Genomic DNA, 27,452 nt, shown 5'->3' with positions numbered 1-27,452 from the left:
GGCAAAGCACAAACGCTTTCCGCCCTACCCACAGACACAGATCTTCACGAACAGCAGGAAGAGAAACGCCCACAGAGGTAGAAAGCACGAGGGCTGGTTTCAGCGTCGCCACCAATTCTAGGTGTCAACCTGGACAGATATTTGTGTTGTCCTCCATTTTATTTGTGAAAAGACCCAATCGTCTTTCCCCGATATTTAGCAGTTTTGTGACGATCAGCTGAGACATTGGCTGGGAAGAGCCATAAATGCCATGTCAACATAAGGCAAATGATGAATTAGACATCGTTGCTCTCTCTGCTTCTCCCTGCAGCTGGAGGTGCTGACCAACCTTGCCAACGAGACTAACATTCCCACAGTCCTAAGGGAATTTCAGGTACAGGGGTGTCTTACGGTCCCCAGGGGGTGGAGATCCTCCCAGATGGTCACTCAGTGGGACGAAGAGATCAGCAAGACCTTGCAGGCCCCCACATTCAGTGGGAAACAAATCAAATATGCCTGAAGGAAGGGAACGCTGGTCCCCCCATGTCTTACCCTCACCCCGACCTTGCTATTTCCCCACATCTCGGGGCTCTGAGAACCCGCTCCTCTCAGGGCAGGGGGCGTCCCTGTCCTGTCTGGGTGGTCTCATTCTGGCTGCGCGACGCGGCCCATTCTGGGGGGCTCTGCCTTGCCTGTGAAGTCACTGGACCAGGAGACCACTGGCCAGCCCCAAGGGAGACTTGCCAGCCTCGAGTCCCCCGTGTTTGCATTCCTAGACCTACATCCGAAGCATGGACAAAGACTTTGTGGCAGCCACGATCCAGGCCATCGGCAGATGTGCCACCAACATTGGCCGGGTCCGAGACACCTGTCTGAATGGCCTGGTGCAGCTCCTGTCCAACCGGGACGGTTAGTGTCTGTCCGCCTTCAGCCTGGGCGGGGAGGGGGTTGTCAAGGTGCTCAGCGAGGGTGGGAAGTGTGCGTCCCCAGTCACAAGGGGCAATGGAGAGGGATAAGAGAAGGAGAAGAATTATGGAGCCAGATGAGCAGTCTGGTCACCGGGAAGAGCACTGAAATTTGGAGTAGGGGACCTGGGTTCCAAATCAAGGCTCTTAAATTAAAAAATTTATGAATTTGTGTATTTTCCTTTGTAAAATAAGATTGAATTAGATTATCTCTAACGTCTCTTCTAACACTCAGTTTGCGGTCGTTCTCTTGACCCTCACGTGTACGTCTCCATCACAGGAGTCCTTGTCCATCCGTCTGTCCGTTTTCTAGGATTCACCGGGCTGCCACCTATGACCCATCCTCACTCACTGTCCCTCTATTCCCAGAGCTTGTGGTTGCTGAATCGGTTGTTGTCATTAAGAAGCTGCTGCAGATGCAGCCATCACAACACGGGGAGATCATTAAACACCTGGCTAAACTGACGGATAACATCCAGGTGGGTGCAAAGACAGAGCCTGGGCGATCCCTGACGGGAGGACCCCGGCTGCAGGCGTCAGAGGCACGGAGAGGATCTGAGGGAACCCAGATGGTCGCCTGGGAATTATAGGAGGGGCAAAGGAAAGGCGAGCTCCCTCCCCACGCTCCTGTCCCTACCCTTGTGCCCCTCTGACGCCCATATCTCTGTGCCCCCAGGTCCCCATGGCCCGGGCCAGCATCCTCTGGCTCATTGGAGAATACTGTGAACACGTGCCCAGGATCGCCCCTGATGTTCTGCGGAAGATGGCAAAGTCGTTCACAGCAGAGGAGGACATTGTGAAACTACAGGTCATCAACCTCGCTGCCAAGCTCTACCTGACCAACTCCAAACAGGTAGAGCTCCCAGAAGTCCCTGGGCCACTCGTCCGAGCACAGGGGCACGCCAGCGCTCACAGTAGTTCATGGGGAGAGAGGAGGCAGTGTGGTCCGGAGGATGGAGGAGCATCCGTGGAGTTAGGAAGACAATTTGAGGGCTGACTGACGCACACACAGGGAAGTTACAGCCTCTCAGAACTTCAGACAATGTGCTAACGCTAACTTACAGATAAAAGGCCGATCTGCATGATTTGAGGGGGAAATTTGCATCAATGAGCAGGTGAAAACATATGTTTGGACCAAAAGAAAAAAAGGTTTTGGGATCAGAAATCTCCATAGTAATGATCCCAGATAAATATAAAACGAATTATATGTGAGAATCAGCTAGAAAATCTTTAAATGATCTTGATGACAGAGCTCAGGGAAAGGGAGAAGACGGGGAGGGTGGGACAAAGGGACAGAAGACTGGGTTTGGAACCAGAGATCCAGGATCAAGTCTTGGTTCTGCCATTTCTATCTGGGTCTCTTACACTCTGCCTAGTTGAGGTCCTCACAGAAAGAAATGGGCGGACAATGGGCGGACTCTAAAGGAAGTGCAGAGACCTGAATATTTCTTGTTATCCCTTTATGAAATGTGAAATTCTCCCAGGGATCAAGACTAGAGGGAACCTCCACTGCCTCCCAGAGTGGGGGCTTCTCTTTGTAAAAAAACTTTCAGGGATATGGAAAATCCTTAGCCGGGCTGTGCAAAACTACCCTTCCTATTCGGAGAGAGTTCTTTATACATTTCTTAATGTCTTAGGTAGTTAAGTAGCTCAGGGGATAATTATGTTAAACATTAATAACTAGTTATTATTAATTAATAGCACATTCCAGTGGGCCTGGAATCAGGAAAATCTGAGTTAAAATCAGAGATCAGACATTCACTAGCTGTGTGACCTTGGGCATGTCACCTAACCTGTTTGCCTTAATCCCACTGGAGAAGGGGATGGTAAACCACTCCAGTGTCTTTGCCAAGAAAGCCCCATATGAAGTCAACAAAGAGTGGGAGATAATGGAATAACAGCACCTCATTAACTATTAAAAGTTTGATGATTGGGGAAGGTGAGTTAGTTGATCTGGAAAATGTCCTAAAAATACCCCCATCTCTCTGTGTCTGTCTCTCTCTCTTTTCCTCTCCATATCTCTGTCTCTCTCCCTGTCCCCACATACACACTCTCTCCATGAAAAGTAAGGGAGGTGAACTGGATGATTTCTGTTAAGTCCGTTCTAATTCTAAATCTATAAAAGGATAAAACTTGCAATGGGTGGCAAGTGAGACAGCCCAGCGTTTGCCACTCTCAGGAGTTTCCCTGGCCCTCTGCTCTTTGCTGGGGCTGATAAGTAGTCTACCTCTGTGGATTCACTTGCCTCTGTCTTCAGGCTGGGATTAGGGAAGGAAGGGACTATTGCAGGGCAATTTCAGAGCAGGGCCTGAAATGTTTATTTAATATTTACAACAACCCAGGCCTGAGCTTTTAAGAAGCCACTTTTATCTCTTCTGGGCTAGAGAGAGACCTGGTGAATTCCAGGACAAAAAGTACAGGGGAAGTTCCCACATGGGCCCAGCGAGGTAGAGGGGGTGGTGTCCTTAGGACTGAGAGCTTGAGGTTCAAAGGCTTTAGGGCCTGTTGGACCAATGGTGTCAAATTCTTACAGGCCCCTTTATTGACTTGAGGACCTCCTCAGGGGCCCAGCACCCTTAGTAACAACTGTTTCATCAAATTTTGAGCCAGCTTTTTTGGTCTGGATTCATATATATATATATATATATATATATATATATATATATATATATATATATATATATATATTGCTGAGGCAATTAAGGTTAAGTGACTTATCCAGGGTCACACAGCCAGGACAAGTTAAGTGTCTGAGATCAGATTTGAACTCAGGTCCTCCTGATTTCAGGGCTGATGCTCTATCCACTGGATCCATGTTTCAAAGAGACCTAGATACAGCATTGACTTTCTTGGAGCAAGATGGTTAACCTGACCATAAATGACCATCAGGCTTGTTAGCACACGGCCTGACTTGAGTCCTTAATAAATACTTATTGATGAATAATCGCTCCATCAGTGTTTGAGAAAGTGTGGTTGAGGGATTGTGTGCATCGTTTATAGAACAAAACTTCAACTCCCTAAGAGTCTCCAGAGACAGTATCTGAAAATGTTTACTTAGTTCTAGTACCTGCTTCTGGTGGAGGGACTTGTCCCCGAAAGCAGAGTTTTTTAAAAACAGATTTGTGTGCTCCGTTAGGTATTGGGAAAAAAAAGAAAGGAAAGAAAGAGAAAAGAAAACAAAGAAGAACGGAAGGGGGAGAGAGAGGAAGAAAAGAGGAAGGAAGTAAGGATGGAAGTAAGGAGAGAGGAAGTAAGGAAGGAAGGGGGAGAGGAAGGAAGGAAGGGAGGGAGGAAGGAAGGAAGGAAGGAAGGAGAGAGGAAGGAAGTAAGGAAGGAAGAAGAGAAGAAGAAAGGAGAGAGGAAGGAAGGAAGGAAGGAAGGAAGGAAGGAAGGAAGGAAGGAAAGAAGGAAGGAAGGAAGGAAAGAAGGAAGGAAGGAAGGAAGGAAAGAAGGAAGGAAGAAGGAAGGAAAGAAGGAAGGAAGGAAGGAAGGAAGGGAGGGAGGGAGGAAGGAAGGAAGGAAGAAGAGAAGAAGAAAGGAGAGAGGAAGGAAGGAAGGAAGGAAAGAAGGAAGGAAGGAGAGAGGAGGGAGAAAGGGAAGAGAACACTTATTAAATGTTCGCCACGTGTCAGACACCGGCAGCAGCGAAGGAAGTGCTGGACTGAAGGTGACTTGGGAGCGCGGACGAGGCTTGGGGGGCAGGCAGTGTCCGTGCCCCAGCCGATGACCAGCTACACGCTACACGCGCGCCTCTTCAGGCAGCCCCTGACCGCACCAGTAGAATTCCAGGGTCTGCAATTAAGCCCCTCCCACAGAGCGTACGTGGGGACCCTCGCGCTCCTCATAATGGCTTCCCTGCTTAGGGCATCTCCTGGATGAAAAAGCTCGGTGGGTTCTGGGCAGGAGACCCGCAGCAAGGGCTCCTCCCCAGTGACCTACACGGGCCTTATCGTTCTTGTGCCTGAAAAAAATAGTGCAAGGGGACCAGGGGTTAATTGCTGCGGTTTGAGTGAGATAACCATCTTTAATCAATACCCTCTGGTCGCGATATGCAATAGACTAAGCCGAGTCCCGGGGCAGAAACGGACATGGTTAGACTTCCGGTGTTGCCGATAGAAGCCACTAGGTGGCGCCGTGAATAACGTGCTGGACCTGCAGAGTGAAATAGACTTGAAACAATCACGACCTGGGCAATCCTGCGTCTCTGCTTGCCTCAGTTTCCTCATCTGTAAAATGGGGATAATAATAGCCTCAACCTCCCATAATGGCTTTGAGGAGAAAATGAGATAAAATTCCTTGTAAATGTTAAAGCCCTATTCAGTTGATAGTTGTCATTATTCCCATTAAGGTGGTAAGGATTTATTTATGTGGTACCATAACTTAGCTGATATTTTGATTTCTTTTTCCCTGGCCACCATTGTTTTCCCAAGAATATGTTGCCAAGGTGAGGAAAGGGGATGTGTTAAAAGCCAAACAAGATTTGGTGTTCACATTTTTTAATTTTAAAAAACCTCTCTGTGTTAGACCTCTGGTCTAAGAGACTTTAAAAAGCTGATAAACCAGGGTGATGTCATGATACTGTAGTCTCATGATAATAAACGCCGTGCTAAGCGAATTGTTATTCAGATAAAGGTCAACTACAGAATGGGAGATAGAGTGAGATCTGCTTGTGCTTGGGTTTGCTCTCTGCCCTTCCAGATCGCCACAGGGACCTCCCCTCCTCCTCCCAGGTAACTCAGCTTTCCAAGCAGGCGCTAATTGCTGCCGTCGTTCACTTGGAGCCATCCGTAAGGACAGAAGTAATGGGCAGGCTACAGAAGAAGGGACTCTTGTAAGAAAGAGCTTTTCAGGGATTTGAGCGAGCCTTTAAAACACTACACTTCTGTCTCACCAGATATAGTACCAGCATATGTATTCTGAAAGCATAATTTCCCAATTTGGTGTCCTCGTCTAGAAAAACCCAATGGATCCTCTCCTCAAGATACGGACCGAACTTGTGGTTTCATTGACACAGGAGCTTGTTGATGAGAAAGTTCCTTCTGCCAATGACAGAGTTGTTCCTGCCCCCTCTGGTGTTAGAGAGTTGCCCACCGCACTAAAAGGTTAAACGACTTACCCAGGCTCACACAAGGTTCTGTGTTGGAATCACCAGTCAGACCCTGAGCTCGGAGGCTGGCTCTGTCAGCCATGCTGTCTCCATGAATCCTCCCTATCTCGTTTCCCCTCTCCACATTCTTAGGCGCTTCTTCCCTTCGCTCATAAATAAGGCTAAATGGGTTAAAATCCACAGACTCTTGGTAATTTCTCTGAAAGTCAGAAAGTGCATAAGACAACTTGTCATTGCAGTTACTTCCTTTGGGCTGGATTAATTCTTTTCCACAGCTTTTTTCAATAGTTCTTGAGCAGTTGTGATTGAAATCATATCACATGAGAAACATTTGGATTTAAATGCTTTGTTTCGCTGAATTTCAATATATATTTCATAATTTCTAAAGGAGTGGGGATGGTTTATACTTGTCTGTAAAGAACTTTAAGGAGAGTCTCCTTCTCCCCTTCCCCAATCATTTCGGTTTCATTTGCCTTCCATCTGAATTCCCTTCACAGCCATGTGAAGCAGTTGATTTGCTATCTGGACTCAACGCTCTCTCCTTTTATTTTTATTTATTTTTTGTTCCTTTCCCCTTTCAGACAAAGCTGCTGACTCAGTATGTGCTGAGTTTGGCAAAGTATGATCAGAATTACGACATCCGGGACCGAGCCCGCTTTACCCGTCAGCTCATTGTCCCCTCGGAGCAGGGGGGCACCCTCAGCCGTCATGCAAAGAAGCTCTTCTTGGCTCCCAAGCCTGCCCCTGTCCTGGAGTCATCCTTCAAAGGTAGGAGATTGAAAAAAAGGGGATAAGGGAACAGGGAGCTCGGGGTCTCTTAATTAGTTGGGATCATATCCCTCATGGGGCAGGAGATTGTGTCCAGCTTTCTCTCCCCTACAAAGCACCTCTGGCCCCCAGTGCCCTCTCCCTTTGACTGGGGTACAGCCTCCCCAACTTTAACAAACCCTCTCATTGGCAAATCTCTCCATCATGGCAATCAACTCCCCAGTGAATTGCTCCAATCCCAATCTGATTCCTGAGATAGTCCCTGTCTTTTCTTCCTTGGGTTTGAGGGATTAGCCTTCCTTCTTCCCTCTGGCTTTTTTCTGGCTAATTCTCTGTTCTCCCTGCCTTTTTTGAATCAGAACATACTTTTTCATTTTTTCTCCTACTTTCCTATTTTTGAAGCAAGCACACAGCCCTTTGATTTTCTCTACAGACTTTACAACTCATGACACTGGGGAAAAGATACGATTTATCCAACCAAAAAAAAAGGAAAGTTACAAATCTGCACAAAGTCTTAGAAGTCTCACAATACAGTAATTTCTGGTATGAATTAGAATGTAAAGGCAGTTCAACTCTACTGCCTTTTGGGCTTGGTGATCTAGTTTCCCACCCTGACTTCTTTTATTTCTGGAGTTGATTTTTAGAACCCTTACTCAAAGGAGGGCTGTGTAGTAGGCCCCTGCCACTCAATTGTTTTCTTTGAAACCCTTTGTGGTCAGTAAATATTTTCACATATGATTTGGGTTCTTCACTAGACAAAGGAATTCTGTAATATTTATCGATATTTTATATAGAAACCCAGACTCCATATTTCTATAGTGTCATCTTTGTCCACAGGAGAGGGTTATGCTTTACTATTTACTCCAGATCCCTTTTGAATATGTTCTTCCTTCCCACACCACTAATTATTATTGTCCAGGTACCTCCCTCTTTGGGGACCTTCTCTGTCCCCCCCACAAACCCTTTCTTCATGTAGAGGGACACAGAATATTTATTATTTTTTTCACTAAATAAATATGTTTATTTATTAATGTTACTATTTATTATTCACTAAATAAAAGTCATTATTTTTTCACTTAAGAGGCTGCAAAAATGTTATTGATCTATGATTGTAATTCAGGAAAGAGCTTGGGTTGGATGTATTGATCTAGGAATCATCTACATAGAGATAATCATTGAATCTGTGTGGGCTAATGGGCTCCCCATGTGAAATAATATGGAAGGAAAAAAGAAGATTAATGACAAAGCCTTGGGAAATGTCCATGGTGGTACCATATAAGGGAATATGGCATGAAGAAACAGCAAAGCAAATTGAGAAGGGCAGTGGACAGATAGGAGAGGCAGGGGAGAATTGTGTCATGAAAACGTAAAGGAGAGGCTGTGTTGGACATTACAGAGAAGTCATAAAGGATCAGGATTGAGAAAGGTCATTGGAAGTGACAAGTAACAAATCAAAGTAATTTTGAAAGGGGCAGTTTCAGAATAAAAATCAGATTGTAGAAGGTTTAGAAAGGGGGAAGTAGAGGCACTAAGTGTAGGTGACTTTCTCAAGAACTGCAGCTATGAATAGAAAAAAGAGATAATAGTGTTTAGAAGAATCGCACATATTTAACCTATATTGGATTACTTGCTGTCTAGGGGAGGAGGTTTGCAGAGAGAAGGAGAAAAATATGGAATATAGGGTTTTGCAAAGGTGAATGTTGAAAACTATCTTTGCATATATTTTGAAAAATAAAAAGCTATTATATAAAAAAGAAAGAGAAATAGGATGAAAGTTGGTACAGATAGTTGAATCAAGTGAGACTTGTTTTTTTTTTTTTTAAGAAGTTTGTTTCTTTTTAAAGAAGGGGGTAGACTTTATCATATTTATAGCAGAAGGGATAGAATCAGTAGACAAATTGTATTCCAGTCTGGTCTCCTGGCGGTTTCTCGAACACAACACCCACCTTTTAGCTCCAAACATTTTCTCTGGCTATTGCCCCTAACTACAATGCTCTTCTTCCTCATCTCTACCTGTTGGTTTCCCTGACTTCCTTTAAGAAATGCTAAAATGCTAAAACCCCATATTTCACAGAAAGCCATTCCCAAGTCATCTTAATTCTAAGGCCTTCTCTTTTAATGATTTCCCATTTATCCCATACATAACTATTTTTCCTACATATTTGTTTGCTAGTTGAATGCCCCAATAGATTGGGATTCTTGAGAATAGGGACTATCTTCTGCCTCTTTTTGACCTCCAGGCTTATGTGCCTGGTACTTTGGGGTGCTTCATAAATCTTTATTGACCAACTGAATGACTGACTAGTGTTCTCATGGCTTCCATGTCATCTCTCTCGGCTTGGCTATAGCTTACTTCTGCTATACCCCCTCCCTGTCCCTACTTCTTCCTTGGTCCCTGAATGAGGGGACAAGTGACAAAAATCCTGAGGAGTGGGCCAAGGAGCATTTAGGCAGATGACAGAAGATTTCAAGGGGAGAGAGGAATGCAGTGTTTAACCCCCTCCCTGCCCCTACTTCTTCCTTGGTCCCTGAATGGGGGACTAAGGTAATTTTAAACATTACTTGTTGACCCACTAGAGTCCTTCCAGCTATTACATCATCTGGCATTGACCCTGTAGCTCCTTTTTTTCCACTCTCCTGGAAGGATCTATGGAGCTGGGCTCTCCAATCCTATTTTAGCTCGAATCCATCTCTCTTAGTCTTCACTAAGCTATTTTTGAGGTTGTTTCTACTATTTAGTGAAATCAGCTTCGTTACCACTCTTTCTATGTCCATATTCGAGCCTCGTCTCTTCAGTGACCATGAGTTCTTAATCATCTCCTTTCCTTTCAGCATTTCTAAATCAAGTAAGCTTCTTCCAACAAACAAGTGAATCCTCCTGCTTTTTTTTTCCATTTTAATGTCTAGACTCCCTGTTTGTGTCATAGTTGAGAAACTGTCTCTGATCATTTGCACAACAGAAGTGACAGATATGCTTTGAGCCCAATTAGGTTCTCAGCTGTACCCACCACATTGGCTTGTCTTGGTTACTCAGCTATCCAGATATTCCTAAAGAAGGGCTGGAACTTCCCAAAGTTCCATAATTTCAGTTATACAGTATATGATGTACAGTACACACTTTTAAAAAATTACTGGTTGTTTTTAATCATCCTCTGATGGAGTCTGTCCTTTCCTTGCAAAATCCCCCATGATATATTCCCTTTCCAGAGCCTTAACTAGGAATATTTTTACCTGGAGGAATATCGTTGGGGAAGAGGTCATATAAAAAGATCCATGATATATAGGAGAGTCCAACCGTGATTTGTAGCTATGTCAGGAGAGGGGATGTCCTCAGCATTCCACACCTCCTTTAGATGTTTGGAGCCAGAAGGCAGATGATAGGAGAAAAGTACCAAGTGACAAAAATCCTGAGGAGTGGGCCAAGGAGCATTTAGGCAGATGACAGAAGATTTCAAGGGGAGAGAGGAAGCATTTCCTATCCTCTCTCCAACCCATATTTCCGTCTTGGGACAAAGCCTCATTTGTCTTGTGCCTTTTCTTCTTTTCTACTTCTCTATTTTCTCAGTGTCAGTTTTTCCACTCAAATCCTGTTAGTAAAAATCTTCCTGAATGCTTTCTCCATGGGCTCCCCTTCAGATTTCCTGAAGTATATATATCCTTTCCCTTTATGCTTTCCTTTTCTATGCACATAATCTGTCCATCTTTCTCAAACATCTCACTATGATATGCTCTTTACTATTAAATTCCCCTATAGTGTGTCTCTCTTCCTAAAAATAATTTAAGATCCCAACATCATCATCTATAATCCTAGTAACCTTAGACTTTTCCCTAGAAATGAGAAAATCTGGGGTGTAGGGTTCAGTATGCCAACTTTGGATCTTGAGACTTATACTTAGAAATCTGGAACAGTATAAGCACCCTTTTGGAACAAAACAAAAAACACTAAATCATAATCATTTTTAGTTCTGATTACTGTTTACTTTCTTTTTTTAAGTTTTAAAATTTATTTTAAACTTAAGTACAAAATAAGAAAAGAAAAAATATGGCCATGTCCAAGGCAGAATATAAGAGAGCATTAAACACAAAGCAAAAATTTTCATTTTAAGAAAACTTATATAATAAAGACTACATGTTGTTTTAAAGTTGTCCAGCTTTGCTTTGTTTCCTTATAGGTTTTCTTTTATTCTCTGCTGTATACTTCTTATTTTATTTTTGTTCTCTGCTCCCTTCCTTGCCCCCCCAAAAGGCTACTATTAAATGCAGATATATTGAAGTAGATAAATAGGTATCTATAAATATATACACAAATACACTCAGACACATATATGTAAAACCATATTATGCTTATTTCTACTTATCTTTTTCTCTAAGGTGGATATCATCTTCTTTCATAAGTTCAAGTCTTTCTATGTTTTCCTGAATCAACCAGCTTATTATTTCCTATACCACGGCAAAATTCCAACCTAAACATATTCTTCCTGAGAGATTGTCTGTGAAAGTTTATCGCCCCAACTTTCTGCATTTTTCTATTCTTGGCTGCAAGAAAATTTTAATATAAAATAATCAAAATTATCCATTTTACATTTCAATAATGCTCTCCCCATATAATAAGGTATAATTTATTACTGAATTCCTTCCTTACATCTTTTTCCTCCTGGTTTCTTTGAAGTTCCTTTTGTTCTTCTAAATGAACATTGTCATTTTTTCTAACTTAATAAGATAGTTTTTTTAGTAATTTAATTGCTTTGGAATTACATAAATAGGTAAAATTGTCACTTTTTATTATATTGGCTTTCAATTGCTGCAATCATTTAGATCTAATTTTATATGTATAAAAACGATTCTGTTTATATTCATATAACTCTTGAGTCTATTTTTTTTTTAAATTTTTTTATTTTATAATTACATTATATTTACACTCATTTCTGTTCCGATTTTTTTTCCCCTCCCTCCCTCCACCCCCTCCCCTAGATGGCAAGCAGTCCTTTATATGTTGGATATGTTGCAGTATATCCTAGATACAATATATGTTTGCAGAACCGAACAGTTCTCTTGTTGCGTAGGGAGAATTGGATTCAGAAGGTATAAATAATCCGGGAAGAAAAACAAAAATGCAGATAGTTCACATTCGTTTCCCAGTGTTCTTTCTTTGGGTGTAGCTGCTTTTGTCCGTCATTTATCAATTGAAACTCAGGTCTCTTTGTCAAAGAAATCCACTTCCATCAAAATATGTCCTCATACAATATCGTTGTCGAAGTGTATAATGATCTCCTGGTTCTGCTCATTTCACTTAGCATCAGTTCATGTAGGTCTCTCCAAGCCTCTCTGTATTCATCCTGCTGGTCATTTCTTACAGAACAATAATATTCCATAACATTCATATACCACAATTTACCCAGCCATTCTCCAATTGATGGGCATCCATTCATTTTCCAGTTTCTAGCCACTACAAACAGGGCTGCTACAAACATTTTGGCACATACAGGTCCCTTTCCCTTCTTTAGTATTTCTTTGGGATATAAGCCCAATAGAAACACTGCTGGATCAAAGGATATGCACATTTTGATAATTTTTTGGGCATAATTCCAGATTGCTCTCCAGAATGGTTGGATTCGTTCACAACTCCACCCACAATGCATTAGTGTCCCAGTTTTCCCGCATCCCCTCCAACATTCATCATTATTTTTTCCTGTCATCTTAGCCAATCTGACAGGTGTGTAGTGGTATCTCAGAGTTGTCTTAATTTGCATTTCTCTGATCAATAATGATTTGGAACACTCTTTCATATGAGTGGTAATAGTTTCAATCTCATCCTCTGAAAATTGTCTGTTCATATCCTTTGACCATTTATCAATTGGAGAATGGCTTGATTTCTTATAAATTTGAGTCAGTTCTCTATATATTTTGGAAATGAGGCCTTTATCAGAACCTTTAACTGTGAAAATGTTTTCCCAGTTTGTTGCTTCCCTTCTAATCTTGTTTGCATTAGTTTTATTTGTACAAAGGCTTTTTAATTTGATGTAATCGAAATTTTCTATTCTGTGATCAGTAATGGTCTCTAGTTCATCTTTGGTCACAAATTTCTTTCTCCTCCACAAGTCTGAGAGATAAACTATTCTATGTTCCTCTAATTTATTTATAATCTCGTTCTTTATGCCTAGGTCATAGACCCATTTTGATCTTATCTTGGTATATGGTGTTAAGTGTGGGTCCATGCCTAATTTCTGCCATACTAATTTCCAATTATCCCAGCAGTTTTTATCAAATAATGAATTCTTTTCCCAGAAGTTAGGGGCTTTGGTTTGTCAAACACTAGATTGCTATAGTTGACTATTCTGTCTTGTGAGCCTAGCCTTTTCCACTGATCCACTAATCTATTTCTTAGCCAATACCAAATGGTTTTGGTGACTGCTGCTTTATAATATAATTTTAGATCAGGTACAGCTAGGCCACCTTCATTTGATTTTTTTTTCATTAATTCTCTTGAGATTCTCGACTTTTTATTGTTCCATATGAATTTTGTTGTTATTTTTTCTAGATCAATAAAATATTTTCTTGGAAGTCTGATTGGTATAGCACTAAATAAATAGATTAGTTTAGGGAGTATTGTCATCTTTATTATGTTCGTTCGGCCTATCCAAGAGCACTTAATATTTTTCCAATTATTTAAGTCTGACTTTATTTGTGTGGAGACTTTTTTATAATTTTGCTCATATAATTCCTGACTTTCCTTTGGTAGATAGATTCCCAAATATTTTATGGTATCAACAGTTATTCTGAATGGAATTTCTCTTTGTATCTCTTGCTGTTGGGTTTTGTTGGTGATGTTCTTGAGTCTATTTTGGAAGGTACAATCAGGTATTTTGGAAGGTACAGTCAGGTATTTTATACTTGTCTAGTTATGTGAAATGGTCCCTGTTTTTCTCTTTTGATTAAATCTATTTTAGCTTTGTTTGAAGTCATGATTACTGCCCTTGATTTTTTTTATATAAAAATTCTATTCCTGATCTTTATTTTATGTTAGTGTATATATCTCATTTTTATAGCATTTTCTGAAAGCAGTATATTGTTGAATTCAAATTTGCAATCTATTATCAGTTTGCATTTCATGGATAAGTTAATCCCATTCACATTCTAATTATTTGTTCCCATACATTTCCACATCCTTAACCCTGACTCCTGACTTTTACCACACCTTTGCATTTTCATAGATCGGGACCACTTCCAGCTTGGCTCCTTGTCTCACCTGCTTAATGCCAAGGCCACTGGCTACCAAGAACTCCCAGACTGGCCTGAGGAAGCTCCTGACCCATCTGTCCGAAATGTAGAGGTGATTGGGAAAGTGGGGAGGGATCCAGAAAGCCAAATGAACAGAGGAGTGGAGGGGCACAGGAGGGTAGATTGAGAGGAAGCAAAGGGTTGGGACAAACAGGAGCTTATCGACATCAATAGATTCAAAACATGATGCGTACTATCTATGGGGTTAGGGAGTGGGAAGGAAAGCTCACCTACTGGTCTCTGTGGTAACTTGGGTCATCATATGGACAACCCCAGCTCAGATTCCTCAGATCACACTCCTAGGGTCTATCATTCCCCACAAGCTCCCTTATCCACCTGCAAAGTCTGGTCCCCTAAATCTCCCTAGACCCTTTCTGATTGTTGTTCCTTCAAACTCTTAACTCCTCCCTTCTGGTGTCAGTTGGAGCTACCTGGACTCTCCAAACCTTGAAGCTTGTTCAGAAGAGTCCTAAATCTTTTCCTCGGGGTATTTATTTTAGGGGCATGCTGGTCCACTCCTTCCTTCTTTATTGCCACAACTGAACGCCTCCAAATGCAAATCCCTGTTCCCTAGCCCAAATGGTAGCTCTTGAGCACAGTTGTGGTTTCTTCCCACTTTCCTGCTATTCCTTAAGCGCAAAGCCTTTGCAGGTTTTCTAAGGATTTTTACTACGATACTGGTAGGTAGTAAATAGATGAGGGAAGTTCAGTGTTTCAGTCACAGCCATCACAGCTTGTAATCCAATGATGCTAAATGCTCTTGGACCTCAAGTAGACTTCTGCACTTACCCCTGGCCTAAGTACCTTAGCTTGTGTGAAGACCTCTTTGATTCCCTGCTTTCCTTGGCTTTGAATCTGCTTTGCTGTAAAAGAGTTAAACTATAATATAAGAGCAGCTTCACAACTTCTCCTCTTGTACCTAAAGCAAATACATGGCCCTTTGAGATATTTGTAAGAGTTTCATCGCTGCCAGCCACAGGGGGCCAGAACTTTAAAGACGTCTACAAATCTCACAATAGTAACTGTCTTTAGTGTTTGAAACCTAAATGGAACTAGACCTTGCTATCTCTTAGCCTCAACAAACTCCAAGAAATCCTGACAAACTCTGTCATCTTTCTGGACTTCCTGGATGCCCTATGCAACCTTTAATTCTCTAACGTCCAGAATTTCCTTCCCTTTTCAGTGAGACCTTTTGGGTCTAGGTAATGTGAGGGGCAATACAATCAATAGTCACGTTGAATTTCAGAGGAAAGCTCAGGCGTCTGTCTGTTCCTCAAGGGCATCATCCGGTAGCTTCTGATATTTATGTCTTATCTTATCTTCCAATAAGAAGATGGAGTTTTCAAAAGACTATGCTGAACATTTATGTAAAGCAAGTCTTTGAGCAAATCATTTAGGTTAGAGCCGACAAGAGCTCTAAGAGCAGAGAGCAAGATGCAACAGAAGAAGCGCTTGGATCGGAAGTGGAGGATCTGCATGTGGACCTCAGTTTCCTTGATTGTAAAAAGAGAGGGTTGGACCAGAAGATTTTTTAAGTTTCCTCCTATCTGTAAATCTACAATTATTTACTTCAACTCCTTCATGGAGCTTAAGTGACTTGTCTGATGCCTCAGAATTAGTAGTGCAGAGCCAGTGTTAAAATCCAGAGCCTCTGACTCCAAATCTAGGTCTTCTATCACAGCACACCAACCAAGGTGCTCGATTTTAAGTCATCCAGTATACTTCAAGGAAAGTCTGAGAGCCTATTGTGTACAAGGTAACCGCTAGGTGCTGCTGTAGAGAGAAAACATAAATATATACAAAAAACATAAAAATTGAACATGAAAAATGTATAAGGAGAGATAGGAGCAAACAGTCAATCAGTTAGCATCTCTTAAATGTTTACTATGTTCCAGTCCCAACCTTCATGTAGCTCGCAATATATTGGGAGAGATGCTATGTGAACATTTATGAACAAACAAGATACAGGCAGGATAATTTGGAGATAATTAATAGAGGGGAGGCAATAGCCTTAAAAGAGAATGAGAAAGGCTGCTTCTTGCAGAAATTAGGATTTTATCTCGTCCTTGAAGAAAGCCAGGGAAGCCCAGAGGTGAAGAAAAGGAAGGAGGTTGTTCCAGTGAGAGTCACAAGATGGAGTGTCTTGTTCAAGGAAAAGCCAGAACTAGTGTCAGTGAATTGAAGAATATTGTGCTAGGGAAAGTATAAGGAATAGGGGGGATCAGACTATGAAGGGTTTTAAAAGCCTCCCATGTATTATAAGAATTCACTGCAAGGAAAGATATCTGGCTAAGGTGCTCAGAGAAGGCTTTGTAGAGGGGAGGGGAATTTGAGCTGAATTTTAAAAGGCTGGTAAGATTTGAAAAAGTAGAGAGGTCAGGGAAGGATAAGGAGCATGGGATGGTGGGTATGGCACTAGGTTTGGAGTCAGGAAGACTTGGGTAAAAATGCTGCCCCAGACATATACTAGCTGTGTGAAATTGGGCAAGTCACTTAACTCTGTTGTGCCTCCATTTCCTCATCTGGGAAAGGAGGGGGTTGGACTTGATGACCTCAAATATTCCTTCCAGATCTAAATCTGCAATCCTATGACCACTAGGTGCAAGGAAAGGTGTGAGCAAAATTACAGAAGTGAAAAGCTGCTGAATGTGTTCAGGAGGTGACAAGCACCATTTGCTTTTTTGAGAATTAATAGATCAGGGAAAGATCTGTCTGGAATGTGCTATATCTGGATTTCAGCAAGACACTTTGACAGTCTTTCATGATATCCTTGTGGACAAAGATGGGCAAATGGAAACTGGATAATAGAATTAAGTGACAGAAGCTCCCCAAAGAATAGCCATTAATAGATATGTGGAAAGACTCCGTCCTTGGCCCTGTGCTAGTCAGTGTTTTTATCCTTGACTTTGGATGAAGACATAAAAGTTTTGCAAATGACACAAGTTGGGAGAAAGAAGGACTATGTTAGATGGTAGCTAGAACGATGAGTAAAACCTAACCAGATGAAATGTCACGAGCATCTTGATGTAAAAGCCTGTATTTATGGATGTGGGATTTATTGGGAGGGGGAGGGGTTAAGCCAGAAGGAAAACAGTGGGCCTACAAAAACACGCCAGAAGGATGCTGGGGTTCCTTGGGATTGCACAGCAGTCCAGCGCCAGGGTGGGTGGCTGCGAGGCTCTCCGGAGCGGTGGTACAACAGCCAGCTCATTGGTCCGCTTGCATAAGCCATTACACCAAGGATATGCTCGACAGCTAAGGGAAAGGGAAAGGAGTCATTTCATCCAAGTCCCTAACTTTCCCCAAATGCTTCTTAACCTACAGGAGGAGGATCTATCCTTGATTGAAACTCACATGGGTCTGTTGGGCGATTATACCAAGGTCCCTTTGGTGTGAAGTGTTCCCCATTACACGCAGCCCTCCTTGGGTCTCCTGTGTGCCGTGTCCTCCTGATCCCTGCATGTTCACTCAGCCCATCCTGGGCATTCCCTTCTCCCACGTACACACTCTTCCACCCCCCTGGCTGGTGTGCAGTGGCTCCCTCTTCTCCCTCACCTCCCAGATCCCATGTCAGACCCCCCACCTTCACAGGAGGAACCAGACCTGGCTTGCCTCGTAATCTGGGTTAACAGGAAGAAACCCTACGGAAGAGAGGGGTCCCTGTGTGGAGAGGCGCAGGCGGGGGAGAACAGGCTTGACTTGGCTTTTTCTTGCCCTCTTTACGCTCCTCTCTCCATTTCTCACCCACTCAGGTTCCTGAATGGACCAAGTGCTCCAACCGGGAGAAAAGAAAGGAGAAGGAGAAACCTTTTTACTCGGACTCGGAGGGAGAGTCAGGGCCCACGGAGTCAGCAGACAGTGGTAAGAATAGAATGCGCCCCCACAAGAGCACCCCCACAGATGTGCCCCCCTTCTCCAGTCTGTGGGTGCAGAATTCCTACAAGTGCGTGGCAGTTCTCTGTGTCTGGGCGCACCCGCACCCAGGAACATTCATGCAGACACGGGAAGTGCCGTAGTTGTTTGCATGTGGGTGTATTCATGAGTCTGATGGGTCCCACCTCCAGTAGACACGCACACACTGAAATGTCTGTCCCATGTACGTCTGGGTCTTTTTCCATTTCGCTGAGTCCTGGCGTCTGTGTGGTAGAATGTGGGCCATGTCTATGTGTGTACATTTACATGCATGAGGGTGCATTCGGATTGTGTGATCTGAGCAGTCCAAGAGACTGGGATTCCAGGCTTCCCTGAAAGAACTGGGGCCAGGGAGTGGATTCTGCTGGAACCCTGGGCCCAGGGAGCCTGGCCAGGAGCTGAGCAGTCACAGAGCCCTGGCCCTGATCTGGCCCTGACCCAGCCCTCCACCACAGACCCTGAGTCTGTGAGCGAGTCTGAGAGTAAGAGCAGCAACGAGAGCGGCTCAGGAAGCAGCAGCGATGAGGACGAGGAGGAGGATCAGAGTGACGAGCAGGAGGCAGACGAGAAGAAGAAAGGGAGGAGAGGCGGCAAGGAGGCCTCCAGGGAGAGCGGAGAGAGGTGACTTGGGTCCCTTCCCAGACCAGAAAGGACAAAGTCCACGAGCAGCCCGGGGAGGGAACCGTTGATAAAGTACAGATCGCTGGCCCCAAAGCTGAAAGGGACTTTAGACACAGTCTCATGAGCCCCTTCTTGTCTTGTGATAGCTGACAAATTGGGAGCCCTACTTGCTTGTGCTTTAGGCTAGCTTGTGTGTACCAGGCCAGCCGCTGTCCACAAAGGCTGGAGGTCAGGGATGACTGGTCAATAACTGGCACCTTCTTAATGGAAACTTCAGGCTCCTATGGTTAAGGATGTGGATCTAATGCTTTCCAACTTCCCCAGAGAGAATCCAGGGTCAAGCTTGAGTCAAGTAGCAATACACAAGGTTTGGATGCTGTTTAAGTCTCTCACAGAAAATCTTGTAGAGAACCTGAAGTGATTTTTGGCTTAAGCATCTCAGCTCTGTCTGTAGCCTTCATCTCTACTATATAGATGGCATCACCTCCTCCCAGTTAAGCTGTGATTAAAAAGGAAATCTGTCCATCTACTCATCAAGAGGAAGCTTAAAAAGTCTACTTTGGAATAGTTGACCAAGTCTAAATGAGAGTCCAAATGGCAGAGTTATTTCTTCCGAAGAATGGAAGCTAATAGATCCCCTGCTGTTTTTTGAGGGTGACTCTACAGGGGCTTTGTGGCCATCCCTAGAGTGGGTTCTCATTTAAGAGACATGCAGAGTGGGCTGGAGCTAACAGTGTGGGCCCAGGCATTAGCAGATACAGAGCATAGCATGGGGAGAGCTTTTCTAGGAAAGGGAAAGGTCAAAGGGAAGTGGCCCGTGAGACAACAATTATAGCTACTATACCAGATGCCCTTAAGTATACATGGGGTTTTACATACATTAACAGGTTGAAGGAATTAGGGTGATTTTACTGAAGAAAAGACTGACAAAGGACATGATAACAGTATTCATGTCCTTAAGAGATTAAAATGTAGAATAGTCTAAGACTTGTTTTACTGGGATGCTGCGCACAAAACTGAGATTGGAAGTCACAGGGAGGTAGATTTTGGCTCAATAGAAAGAAAAGCTTCTTAGTGATTACTGTTGTCCAAAAAGTAATATGTCATGCTTTGAGACGGTAGGCTTCTCTTTCCTACAAGGAGATGCTTCACTTGTTGGGTATGTTGAAAAGTGGTCTTGTGTCTAAAGTGGTCTAAAGTCCCTTCTACCTCTGAGAGTCTTTGATTCGGTGAAAGTGTCCCTGACCATCTTTGCCAAACTGGATAAGGAGCCCAGAAAAAGCCTTCTTTCACTGTTTCAAAGGGCAAGATTGAGAGGGATTTGAGCTCTGGGAATATGGTCTTAACCCCTTTCTACCCCTCCAAGTGATCAGAGTGAAGAGGAGCAGGAGAAAAAGGTAAAGAAGAAGAAGAAGGCACATGAAAGGAAAGAGACGTCTGAATCCTCAGAAGAGGAGGGAAGCGCTTCCGACAGCAGCTCATCTGAATCCGAGTCAGCATCGGAGTCTGAGGATGAGGAGGACGAGGAACAAGCAGAGCCTAACACTTGGAGAAGAAAGACAGTAAGAACAAAGGATTAGGGAGAGAGAGAAAGGGAGAGGAGACTATCCTAGGAGTCAACTCAATGGAATTGGCCGGGCTGTTGTCCTCTGCCTTTCTCAGGCACAGACTGTAATGTGTTTCCCTTCCCTCTTTCTCCCCTATGCTCAGCCTCCAAGTAGCAAGATAATCCCCAAAACCAAGGAGATCTCCCTGCTTGATCTGGAAGACTGTGAGTGGGGAAGTTTGTTATTGGGGGAGGAGAGTAGGGAAGTTTGTTGTTGAGGGAGGGGAGTAGGGAAGTTTGTCATTAGGAGGAGGGGAGGAGGGAAGTTTGTTATTGGGAGGAAGGGCGTTGTGTGATGGAGGGAAAAAGTCACCCCATGATGGGAGCTGCCAGTAGGGGATGACTTTGCTAAATATGTGGATCTATAAATAGCTCAAGCCTGATGGGTGGTTTATGCACAGGGAGAAAAGTTGTTTTAATTCCACAAGGCATTCTGGGGACCACTGTCTAGCCATGTCTGGGTAGGTCCAGGCCCTGTGTAGCCTCCGTATGGAACTCAGCAATCCCTACTATCTTTCTGGGAATTAGCACAGTGCAACTTCTGTCTGGCAATGTCTGGGGTGGGGTTGGAGCCACAGGTCTCAGTCTTGTCCAGGCTTTATTTCCCGCCTGCCTGCGGGCAGAGGAGCCCGACTTCTGCCCAGCCCCCGTCTCTGGGCCACTGAGGCTGTCTGACCTCTCGCTGGGGCTGACAGGCCTGTTCCAGGCTGGGGAGCTCACCTGACTCTGGCCTGGCTCCGGGCTCGCTGTCCGTGGTGCTGAACCAGACCCTAACTCTCCTCTCTCCTCCCTGGTTCCTTCTGGGGATGACCCACCCTCCCTCATTCTCCCTCTCCCCCCCCCCAGGCCGTCCTTGTGAACTGCTCCCTTTCTCCCCACAGTTACTCCCCCCAGTGTGCAGCCAGTCTCCCCTCCAAAGGTCGTCTCCACCAGTCTAGTCACCGACCTGGAAGGCTTGACACTCACTGACTCCTCACTGGCGCCCTCGGTGAGAGGGGGAGCCCTTAAAAAGTCAGGCCGGGGAGGACTGGGGTGGGGGGAGAGGGGATGGAGAACACGGAGTTACTGTCGTCTCTAAGTGACAGGGGCAAGCCTGGGGGGGTGGGCAGGGGTCTGAGGGTCCTGTTGGACTAATCCTCTTCTTCTTTCTCCATCCCTCGTCTGTGTCCGTTTCCTCTCTGACTTCTGCTGTTCCCACCTTTATGTTCTCTCCGCACTCCCTCCTTCTCCCCCCCACAGCTGCTCAGTCCTGTGATGGGCCCTGGGAAGCGGCAGGAGCTGCTGCACCGGGTGGCAGGGGAAGGGCTGGCCGTTGAGTATGTATTCAGCCGACAGCCCTTCCCTGGGGACCCACACATGGTCTCGGTGTGCATCCACTTCTCCAATAGCTCAGAGACCCCCGTGAAGGGTCTGCACGTGGGGGTGCCCCATCAGCAGTCCGGCATTTGCATCCAAGAGTTCCCCGAGATTGGTGAGGGTGGTTATAGGGAGACGGGGGAGGATGCCCTCGATAGCCTCGTAGCCCCCGACCAGGGACTTGTGTATCCTCTTTATACCCCGGGTCTATCTAAGTTCCCCGCTGAATGTCTGCATGCTTATTGAGGATTGTGAGCTTCCCAAGGGCAGGGACAGGAGCCACTGATTTCCTCGGTGCAGCGCCCAAGACTTGCCACATCCCAAATCAACGCTGCTCCCTATAGATTGGGACTGGCACCCATGTCCCAATTGTGCTCTCTGCCGCTCGTGCCTAAAGCACACAACCCTGGGGACAGATGGGTTTGGGGGCAGGCGGAGGCCATGTTGCTTGGTACAGCGGTGCCCACAGAACGCTGCCCCGGGTAGGCAGTGCCGAGGAGCCTTGCCCTGGCACAGAGAGAACTGGGTGAGACAGTGCTGGGTGCAGACGGCGGCCGCCCAGACTGCGCAGGTATAGACTGCACCCTGAAGGCACTGCCTGGCACCAGCAGCCACTAGTGTAGACACAGATGGCGCTTGATATAATATGAACGATGCTCAGTGCAGATGGTGGCTGGTACAGAAAGAGAGTGACCAACACACAAGCGTCCAGGAGACGGGGCTCTGAGCAGATGGTGCCCGTGTATGTTGTGCCTGGAAGAGAATGTCTGGCACAAACAGCGCCAATATAGAAATTTGTTAAGTGCAGATGGAGCCTGTACAGATGGTTCCTGGGAGACACTGCCTGTCACCCGCAGATAATTCTTGCTTTGGAGATGCTTTAGAATTGGGACTGGGAATAGGCAGGTAGGAGGATGACGATGTAGAGCAGGGACAAGTGATGGAGAAGGAAGACTTTTTCTTGGGCAAAGAATATCAAGAGAGGGGAGAGGAAAAAGAAAGAGAAGAGAATCCCTCATTAGTCTTAATACTCCATTGGGGTTAATGGCAGGGCAAGGAGGCAGAATACAAAGAAATCATGGTTTCATTTCTTTGGGAACTTAATGGTACTCAAGGGTCAGGTTCCCTGGGAAGGATGGTGACAGCAGATTTCCTCTCTCTTTACCACAGAATCCCTGGCACCTGGTGATTCGGTTACAGCCATCATGGGCATCAACTTCTCTGACTCCACCCAGGCAGCCACCTTTCAGCTATGGTATATGTTGCTTTTAGCTCCCAAGATGTCCCGGAGGGAGGGAAGTGGGGTTCTTTCCTGGAATAGAATCGGGGGGAAGGAGAGACCCCATCCATTATCCAAGGCCCAACTCTCACGTTCAGACCCATCCCAGCCTTTGTCAGGAAAGAAGGGTCTGGTGTTAATCTTACTTTCTCACTTCCCCCAGCACCCAAACTCGACAGTTCTACGTCTCCATCCAGCCACCAGTGGGGGAATTAATGGCCCCTGTGTTTATGAGTGAAAATGAGTTCAAGAAGGAACAGGGTGAGTAACCAGGAAAGCCCCAAATTGAGGGCCCCCCATCATCCCTCTACAAGGTTACAGTGTTATTAGCTAAACTCTGTCCTAGAAGGGTTACCTGTTCATAACTGCGGAGAGGGCCTTGGGGCGGGCGGATTTGACACTTGGCTCTCACCTTCTCGGCCTGCCTGGTCAGAGAAATTCTGAATAGGCCTGGGTGCCAGGTTCCTCCCTCCATCCCACCTTATCCCCCCATACCAATTCATTACCTCTTGGGTCCACAGCGAAGCTGACAGGAATGAGTGAAATCACAGAGAAGCTGACCCTACCAGACACGTGCTCAAATGATCCTATTATAGTCCAGAGGATTTCTGCCACAGCTAATCTTGGCCGGATACCCTGTGGGACTCCTGATGAATACAGGTGAACCAGGGCCCTAGCTAGGAGGGGAGGGATCCAGGAAGAAGGTAGAGGGATTTTTATGGAACATGGGGGTTCTAACGAGGGTCTGGTTGGGGTAAGAAACGACATGGAGTAGACTTGGACTCTATGTGGGTGGAAGGTGCCCCCTAACTTATGATACCCCTTCCCTATTCAGAACTGGAGTTCCTGCCCACTTTACCTCTTCCTCCTGGCTCTCTTCAGAGACTTTTCTCAGGACTCCTCTCTTCCTCTGTACTTATGCCTCTTATTTCCCCTCTTCTCCATAGGTTTGCTGGAAGAACGCTGACCAGCGGAAGCCTGGTTCTACTCACCCTGGATGCCCGGGCGGCTGGAGCTGCTCAGCTAACAGTCAACAGTGAGAAGATGGTGATTGGCACCATGCTGGTGAAGGATGTTATCCAGGCTTTGACACAGTGATTCTATGCACCTGCATCGTTAGCTTCTCCCCTTTCCCTTGCCCCAAGCCACAACATTGACCCCTTTTACTGCCTCCATCAAATCCCCGCCCAGAGCTGCAGACTAGGCCCTGAAACTGTCTTCCTCCTCAAGCCCTGTCTCCTGCTGGTTCCACCTTCACTCCCAGTTCTGTCCTTGGTGAGGGACTCACTTTGCTGGTTATGGACCTTCACTGTCCTCCCCAAGGGAGTCCTTAAGGATGGGGAGGGAGAGGAGGGAGTGGCAGCTGCCTCCCCTAGCCCAGTATCCTTGTTTACTTATGGAGAACCTCAATAAAACTGCCTCCCTTCACCTACCTCTTCTCTCTGGGTCCTTTGGAAGGTGCTTAGGAGAGAGGGCCAGAGGCTGGCAAGGCCCTACAGAAGCATCCATTACTAAACCCATGAAGTGATCTGTGTATGAACTCTCTCGCACAGCTCTGAGAAGGAGCCAGGGATGGCTCCGGGTCAGCAGAAATGGGACACAGCATACTGTCCTATGTCTGGGGTGAAAGCAGCGGTACTCTGCCTAAAATAGTAAGGATGAAGAGAGCTTTTGGGACTTTTGATTTGAAGTTTACTTAAGGACCAGGGCATGAGAACTATTTGTTCAGGGAGATATGAGCCCAAGAATCCCTACTAGCTCTGGGAGTTGATGGCAGGAAGAACAATCATGCTGGAGGAGCAAGAAGACACTGTAAGACAGGTGGAGAAAAGGTGCTAGAGAAGGAAGGAGAGACTCCCATTGTTGGTGTAGACAGGGCTGGGGAATGAGAAGGCAGTGTAGGAGAGGGGAGAAGAAAGCCAAGGGAAACCGAGGCAAAACAATGAATCTCCAGCCTCTTCAAGATTCATCTTTTCTGTTCAAATCGCATATCTCTGCAGTTATCTATAGTGAACATCTTTAGGTAATCCAAAAGGACTTAGTGTGTTTAAGGGTCAATCAGTGAAAGGGACTGTATTTTTGGTCCACCATTAGCTTTGGTTTCTAGCTACAAATGCAGGTAGTTATTGTGGCAAGAGAAAACAAAGAACAGTCTGTGCTATTGCTGGAGCCCAGAAAAAAAAATACTCACAGTCCAGAACCCCGAGGCTATGGAATGGGAAGACTATGTTTTCAAGGCCTTCATTTGTCAAAAAGGAAGATAATTAAATATGGTACACATACATCAAAGGGGCCAGAGTTCCCGCTGAAATATAGATGAATGTTATTTCAGTCCTCTGTGTAACTGATTTCAAAGCATTATTTTATTATTATCCATTATTATGTATCTGTTCTTAACCAATTTTGTATAGAAAGATCTGAAAGGATCTTTGTATGAAAAAGAAGGTAGTGATGAAATTGAATATAAACCTATATAACAAAAGAAGGAGGTCCCTGAATAAAATAAAGTGTAGAGGTTACGAAAGGTCATGGAAAAATCAAAGCATTTTAGAGGGCATTTATTTTTAGCTCCCTCATTTTGCAGATGATGAAGTAAAATCTATAAAATCCTACCCAAAGATGAGGGAGACAGTAACTATCATGTACAAAGATCTCATTTGATCCTCATAACAACCCTGTGAGGTAAATGCTATTATTAACCCCATTTTACAGTAAGAAAACTGAGGCAAAGATACATATTCCTCCAATGGTACATACACATTGACTTGTCCAACTAATAAGTGTTTGAGGCTAGATTTCCAATTGGGCCTTCCTGACTTCAGGCTCTGTTCCATCTAACTGCTAATGATTTAAAATCAGGTCATCTTACTCTAAATCTAGGACTCTTTCCACTGGGATAAGAGGCTAGATGTAGGTCTATAGTAGACCCCAGGGTGAGTGGGGATGGATGCTAAGAAAAGGAACCAAGATTCATTTAAACTCCAGTTTAATACTTGGGTCAATTTTAATTGTGAGATTGTAATTTTTCACATGTTTGTTGGTTTAGCTCGCGCTGCTTCCTTAGGAATTATCAGGAAAGGTCAAAAAGACTATAAGCTTTCTTCAGGAACAAAAATCCTTCTGAGAGTGAGCTCTGTAGCCCAGGGAGGTGACAAACCCTGACAATCGATTTTATTAGGAAAGGAGGCTCTAAGCAGCTCATTAACCCATTCAGGACGGCTGCAAAATTTCCTTGGGTTGATACTAGCAATGGACCCATGGCCTTAATATCTAGAACCAATGTGGTATCTCAAGCTGAGTACAAAATAGCCAACTCAAGAAATAGAAATATTAGTCCAGAAGGAGAGAACTCCCAGGGTAGGGAAATTGGTAACAAGAAAGAAGGTTAAATGGGTAGTCTAAAAGAGTAATTTCCAGAAAACTAGGAAGTATGTTTAGGTTGGTACCAGTCCAAAAATGCGACCAACCCACAGGGTCCTCCAAGACACAGCTGAAATACATATCCATGGCAACCTGGCTGGAGAACGTTCTTTGAGTAGCCTTTGAATATGCTACATGCAAAGCACATCCTAGACCCTAAGAGCTTAGAGACTGAATAGATTTGTGTTTTTAACATTGAAAGTAGGACATATTCTCTATCCACACACCTTTTTTCATGCTACACTTGTCACGTCCTCCTGTAACTCCACCAGCCTGGGGACCATCCCCTCTCGCTCTCTCGACATTCCCCGGGTGCCAAGTGTTACATCTGGGATCTCTCTGTTATGTTTCATTCTTGCACACTTCTGAAAATATCCTAAACTCGGTTTCTGATCAACTCTCCAGCAATAGTTTTCTATAGCTTCTCTGTGTCTGCCGTGCCTCTATCCATTGCTTCTTTAGGTGACCTTAAACTTAAAACTTCATCAAAGACCGTGGTAAAATTTGCATCCATAAGGGAGGAAGGAAGGAAGGAACCAAGCAGGCATATATTAAGTGCCTACTATGGGCCAGACAATGTGTTAAAAAAAAAAACATTTTGCAAATATTTCATTTGAACCTCACAATTACTCTGGGAGGCAAGGGCTATTATTCCTATTATCCCTGAGGCAGAAACCTGTCCAGAGTCACACAGCTAGTCAATATCTGGGGACAAATAGGAACTCAGAATCAGAATTCCAGACCTGGCACACTATCGACCAGCTGCATCAACTAGTTGCCTGGCAAAACTAGAAGAATATTGGTGTTTAAAACATAACGATATGAAGATAAATGAAACACATTTTCAAAGATTTACTGCTTGGGGAGGGTTAGAAACACCTTGAAGCAGAGGCAAGACTATGAAGGTGAAGCAGATCGTGATTCTGGGATGAAGGCCAATCAGAGCCAGAGCTGAGCATGTAGGGAAAATGCAATGATATAGGACAATGAAAAATATAGGAGACCAATTTAGCTCTTACTTCAGGGAAGCCTCATGAAATAGCTAAGAAAATTGGGGTGGTAAAAGAAGAAGGTCAAGGACCGAGGTAGCTGCCATGAGAGGGTCTTAAAATTCTCAGAATGAATGATACGGTATGGAAGACAGGAAGAAAGCAAAGAAAT

General features: G+C 44.6%; 1 protein-coding gene across 1 annotated transcript in view; it reads left to right on the top strand.

The window, feature by feature from the left end:
* Positions 1–24,303, top strand: part of AP3B2 (adaptor related protein complex 3 subunit beta 2) — a 50,982-nt gene extending 26,679 nt beyond the window's left edge. The window contains exons 11-26 of the mRNA XM_051981923.1: positions 311–373; positions 756–888; positions 1,314–1,423; positions 1,621–1,797; positions 6,633–6,819; positions 14,031–14,149; positions 17,850–17,958; positions 18,465–18,630; positions 19,997–20,192; positions 20,341–20,401; positions 21,118–21,224; positions 21,476–21,707; positions 22,763–22,847; positions 23,035–23,132; positions 23,393–23,531; positions 23,819–24,303. Of these exons, the coding sequence (XP_051837883.1) occupies positions 311–373; positions 756–888; positions 1,314–1,423; positions 1,621–1,797; positions 6,633–6,819; positions 14,031–14,149; positions 17,850–17,958; positions 18,465–18,630; positions 19,997–20,192; positions 20,341–20,401; positions 21,118–21,224; positions 21,476–21,707; positions 22,763–22,847; positions 23,035–23,132; positions 23,393–23,531; positions 23,819–23,969 (2,133 nt within the window). The 3' untranslated portion in view covers positions 23,970–24,303. The remainder of the gene's footprint in view (positions 1–310; positions 374–755; positions 889–1,313; positions 1,424–1,620; positions 1,798–6,632; positions 6,820–14,030; positions 14,150–17,849; positions 17,959–18,464; positions 18,631–19,996; positions 20,193–20,340; positions 20,402–21,117; positions 21,225–21,475; positions 21,708–22,762; positions 22,848–23,034; positions 23,133–23,392; positions 23,532–23,818) is intronic.
* Positions 24,304–27,452: the final 3,149 nt, after the last annotated feature.

This window comes from Antechinus flavipes, chromosome 2, assembly GCF_016432865.1.
Source record: "Antechinus flavipes isolate AdamAnt ecotype Samford, QLD, Australia chromosome 2, AdamAnt_v2, whole genome shotgun sequence".
NCBI lineage: Eukaryota > Metazoa > Chordata > Mammalia > Dasyuromorphia > Dasyuridae > Antechinus > Antechinus flavipes.
Note: the sequence above shows the minus strand (reverse complement) of the source record. Positions and strands in the feature narration are given on the sequence as shown.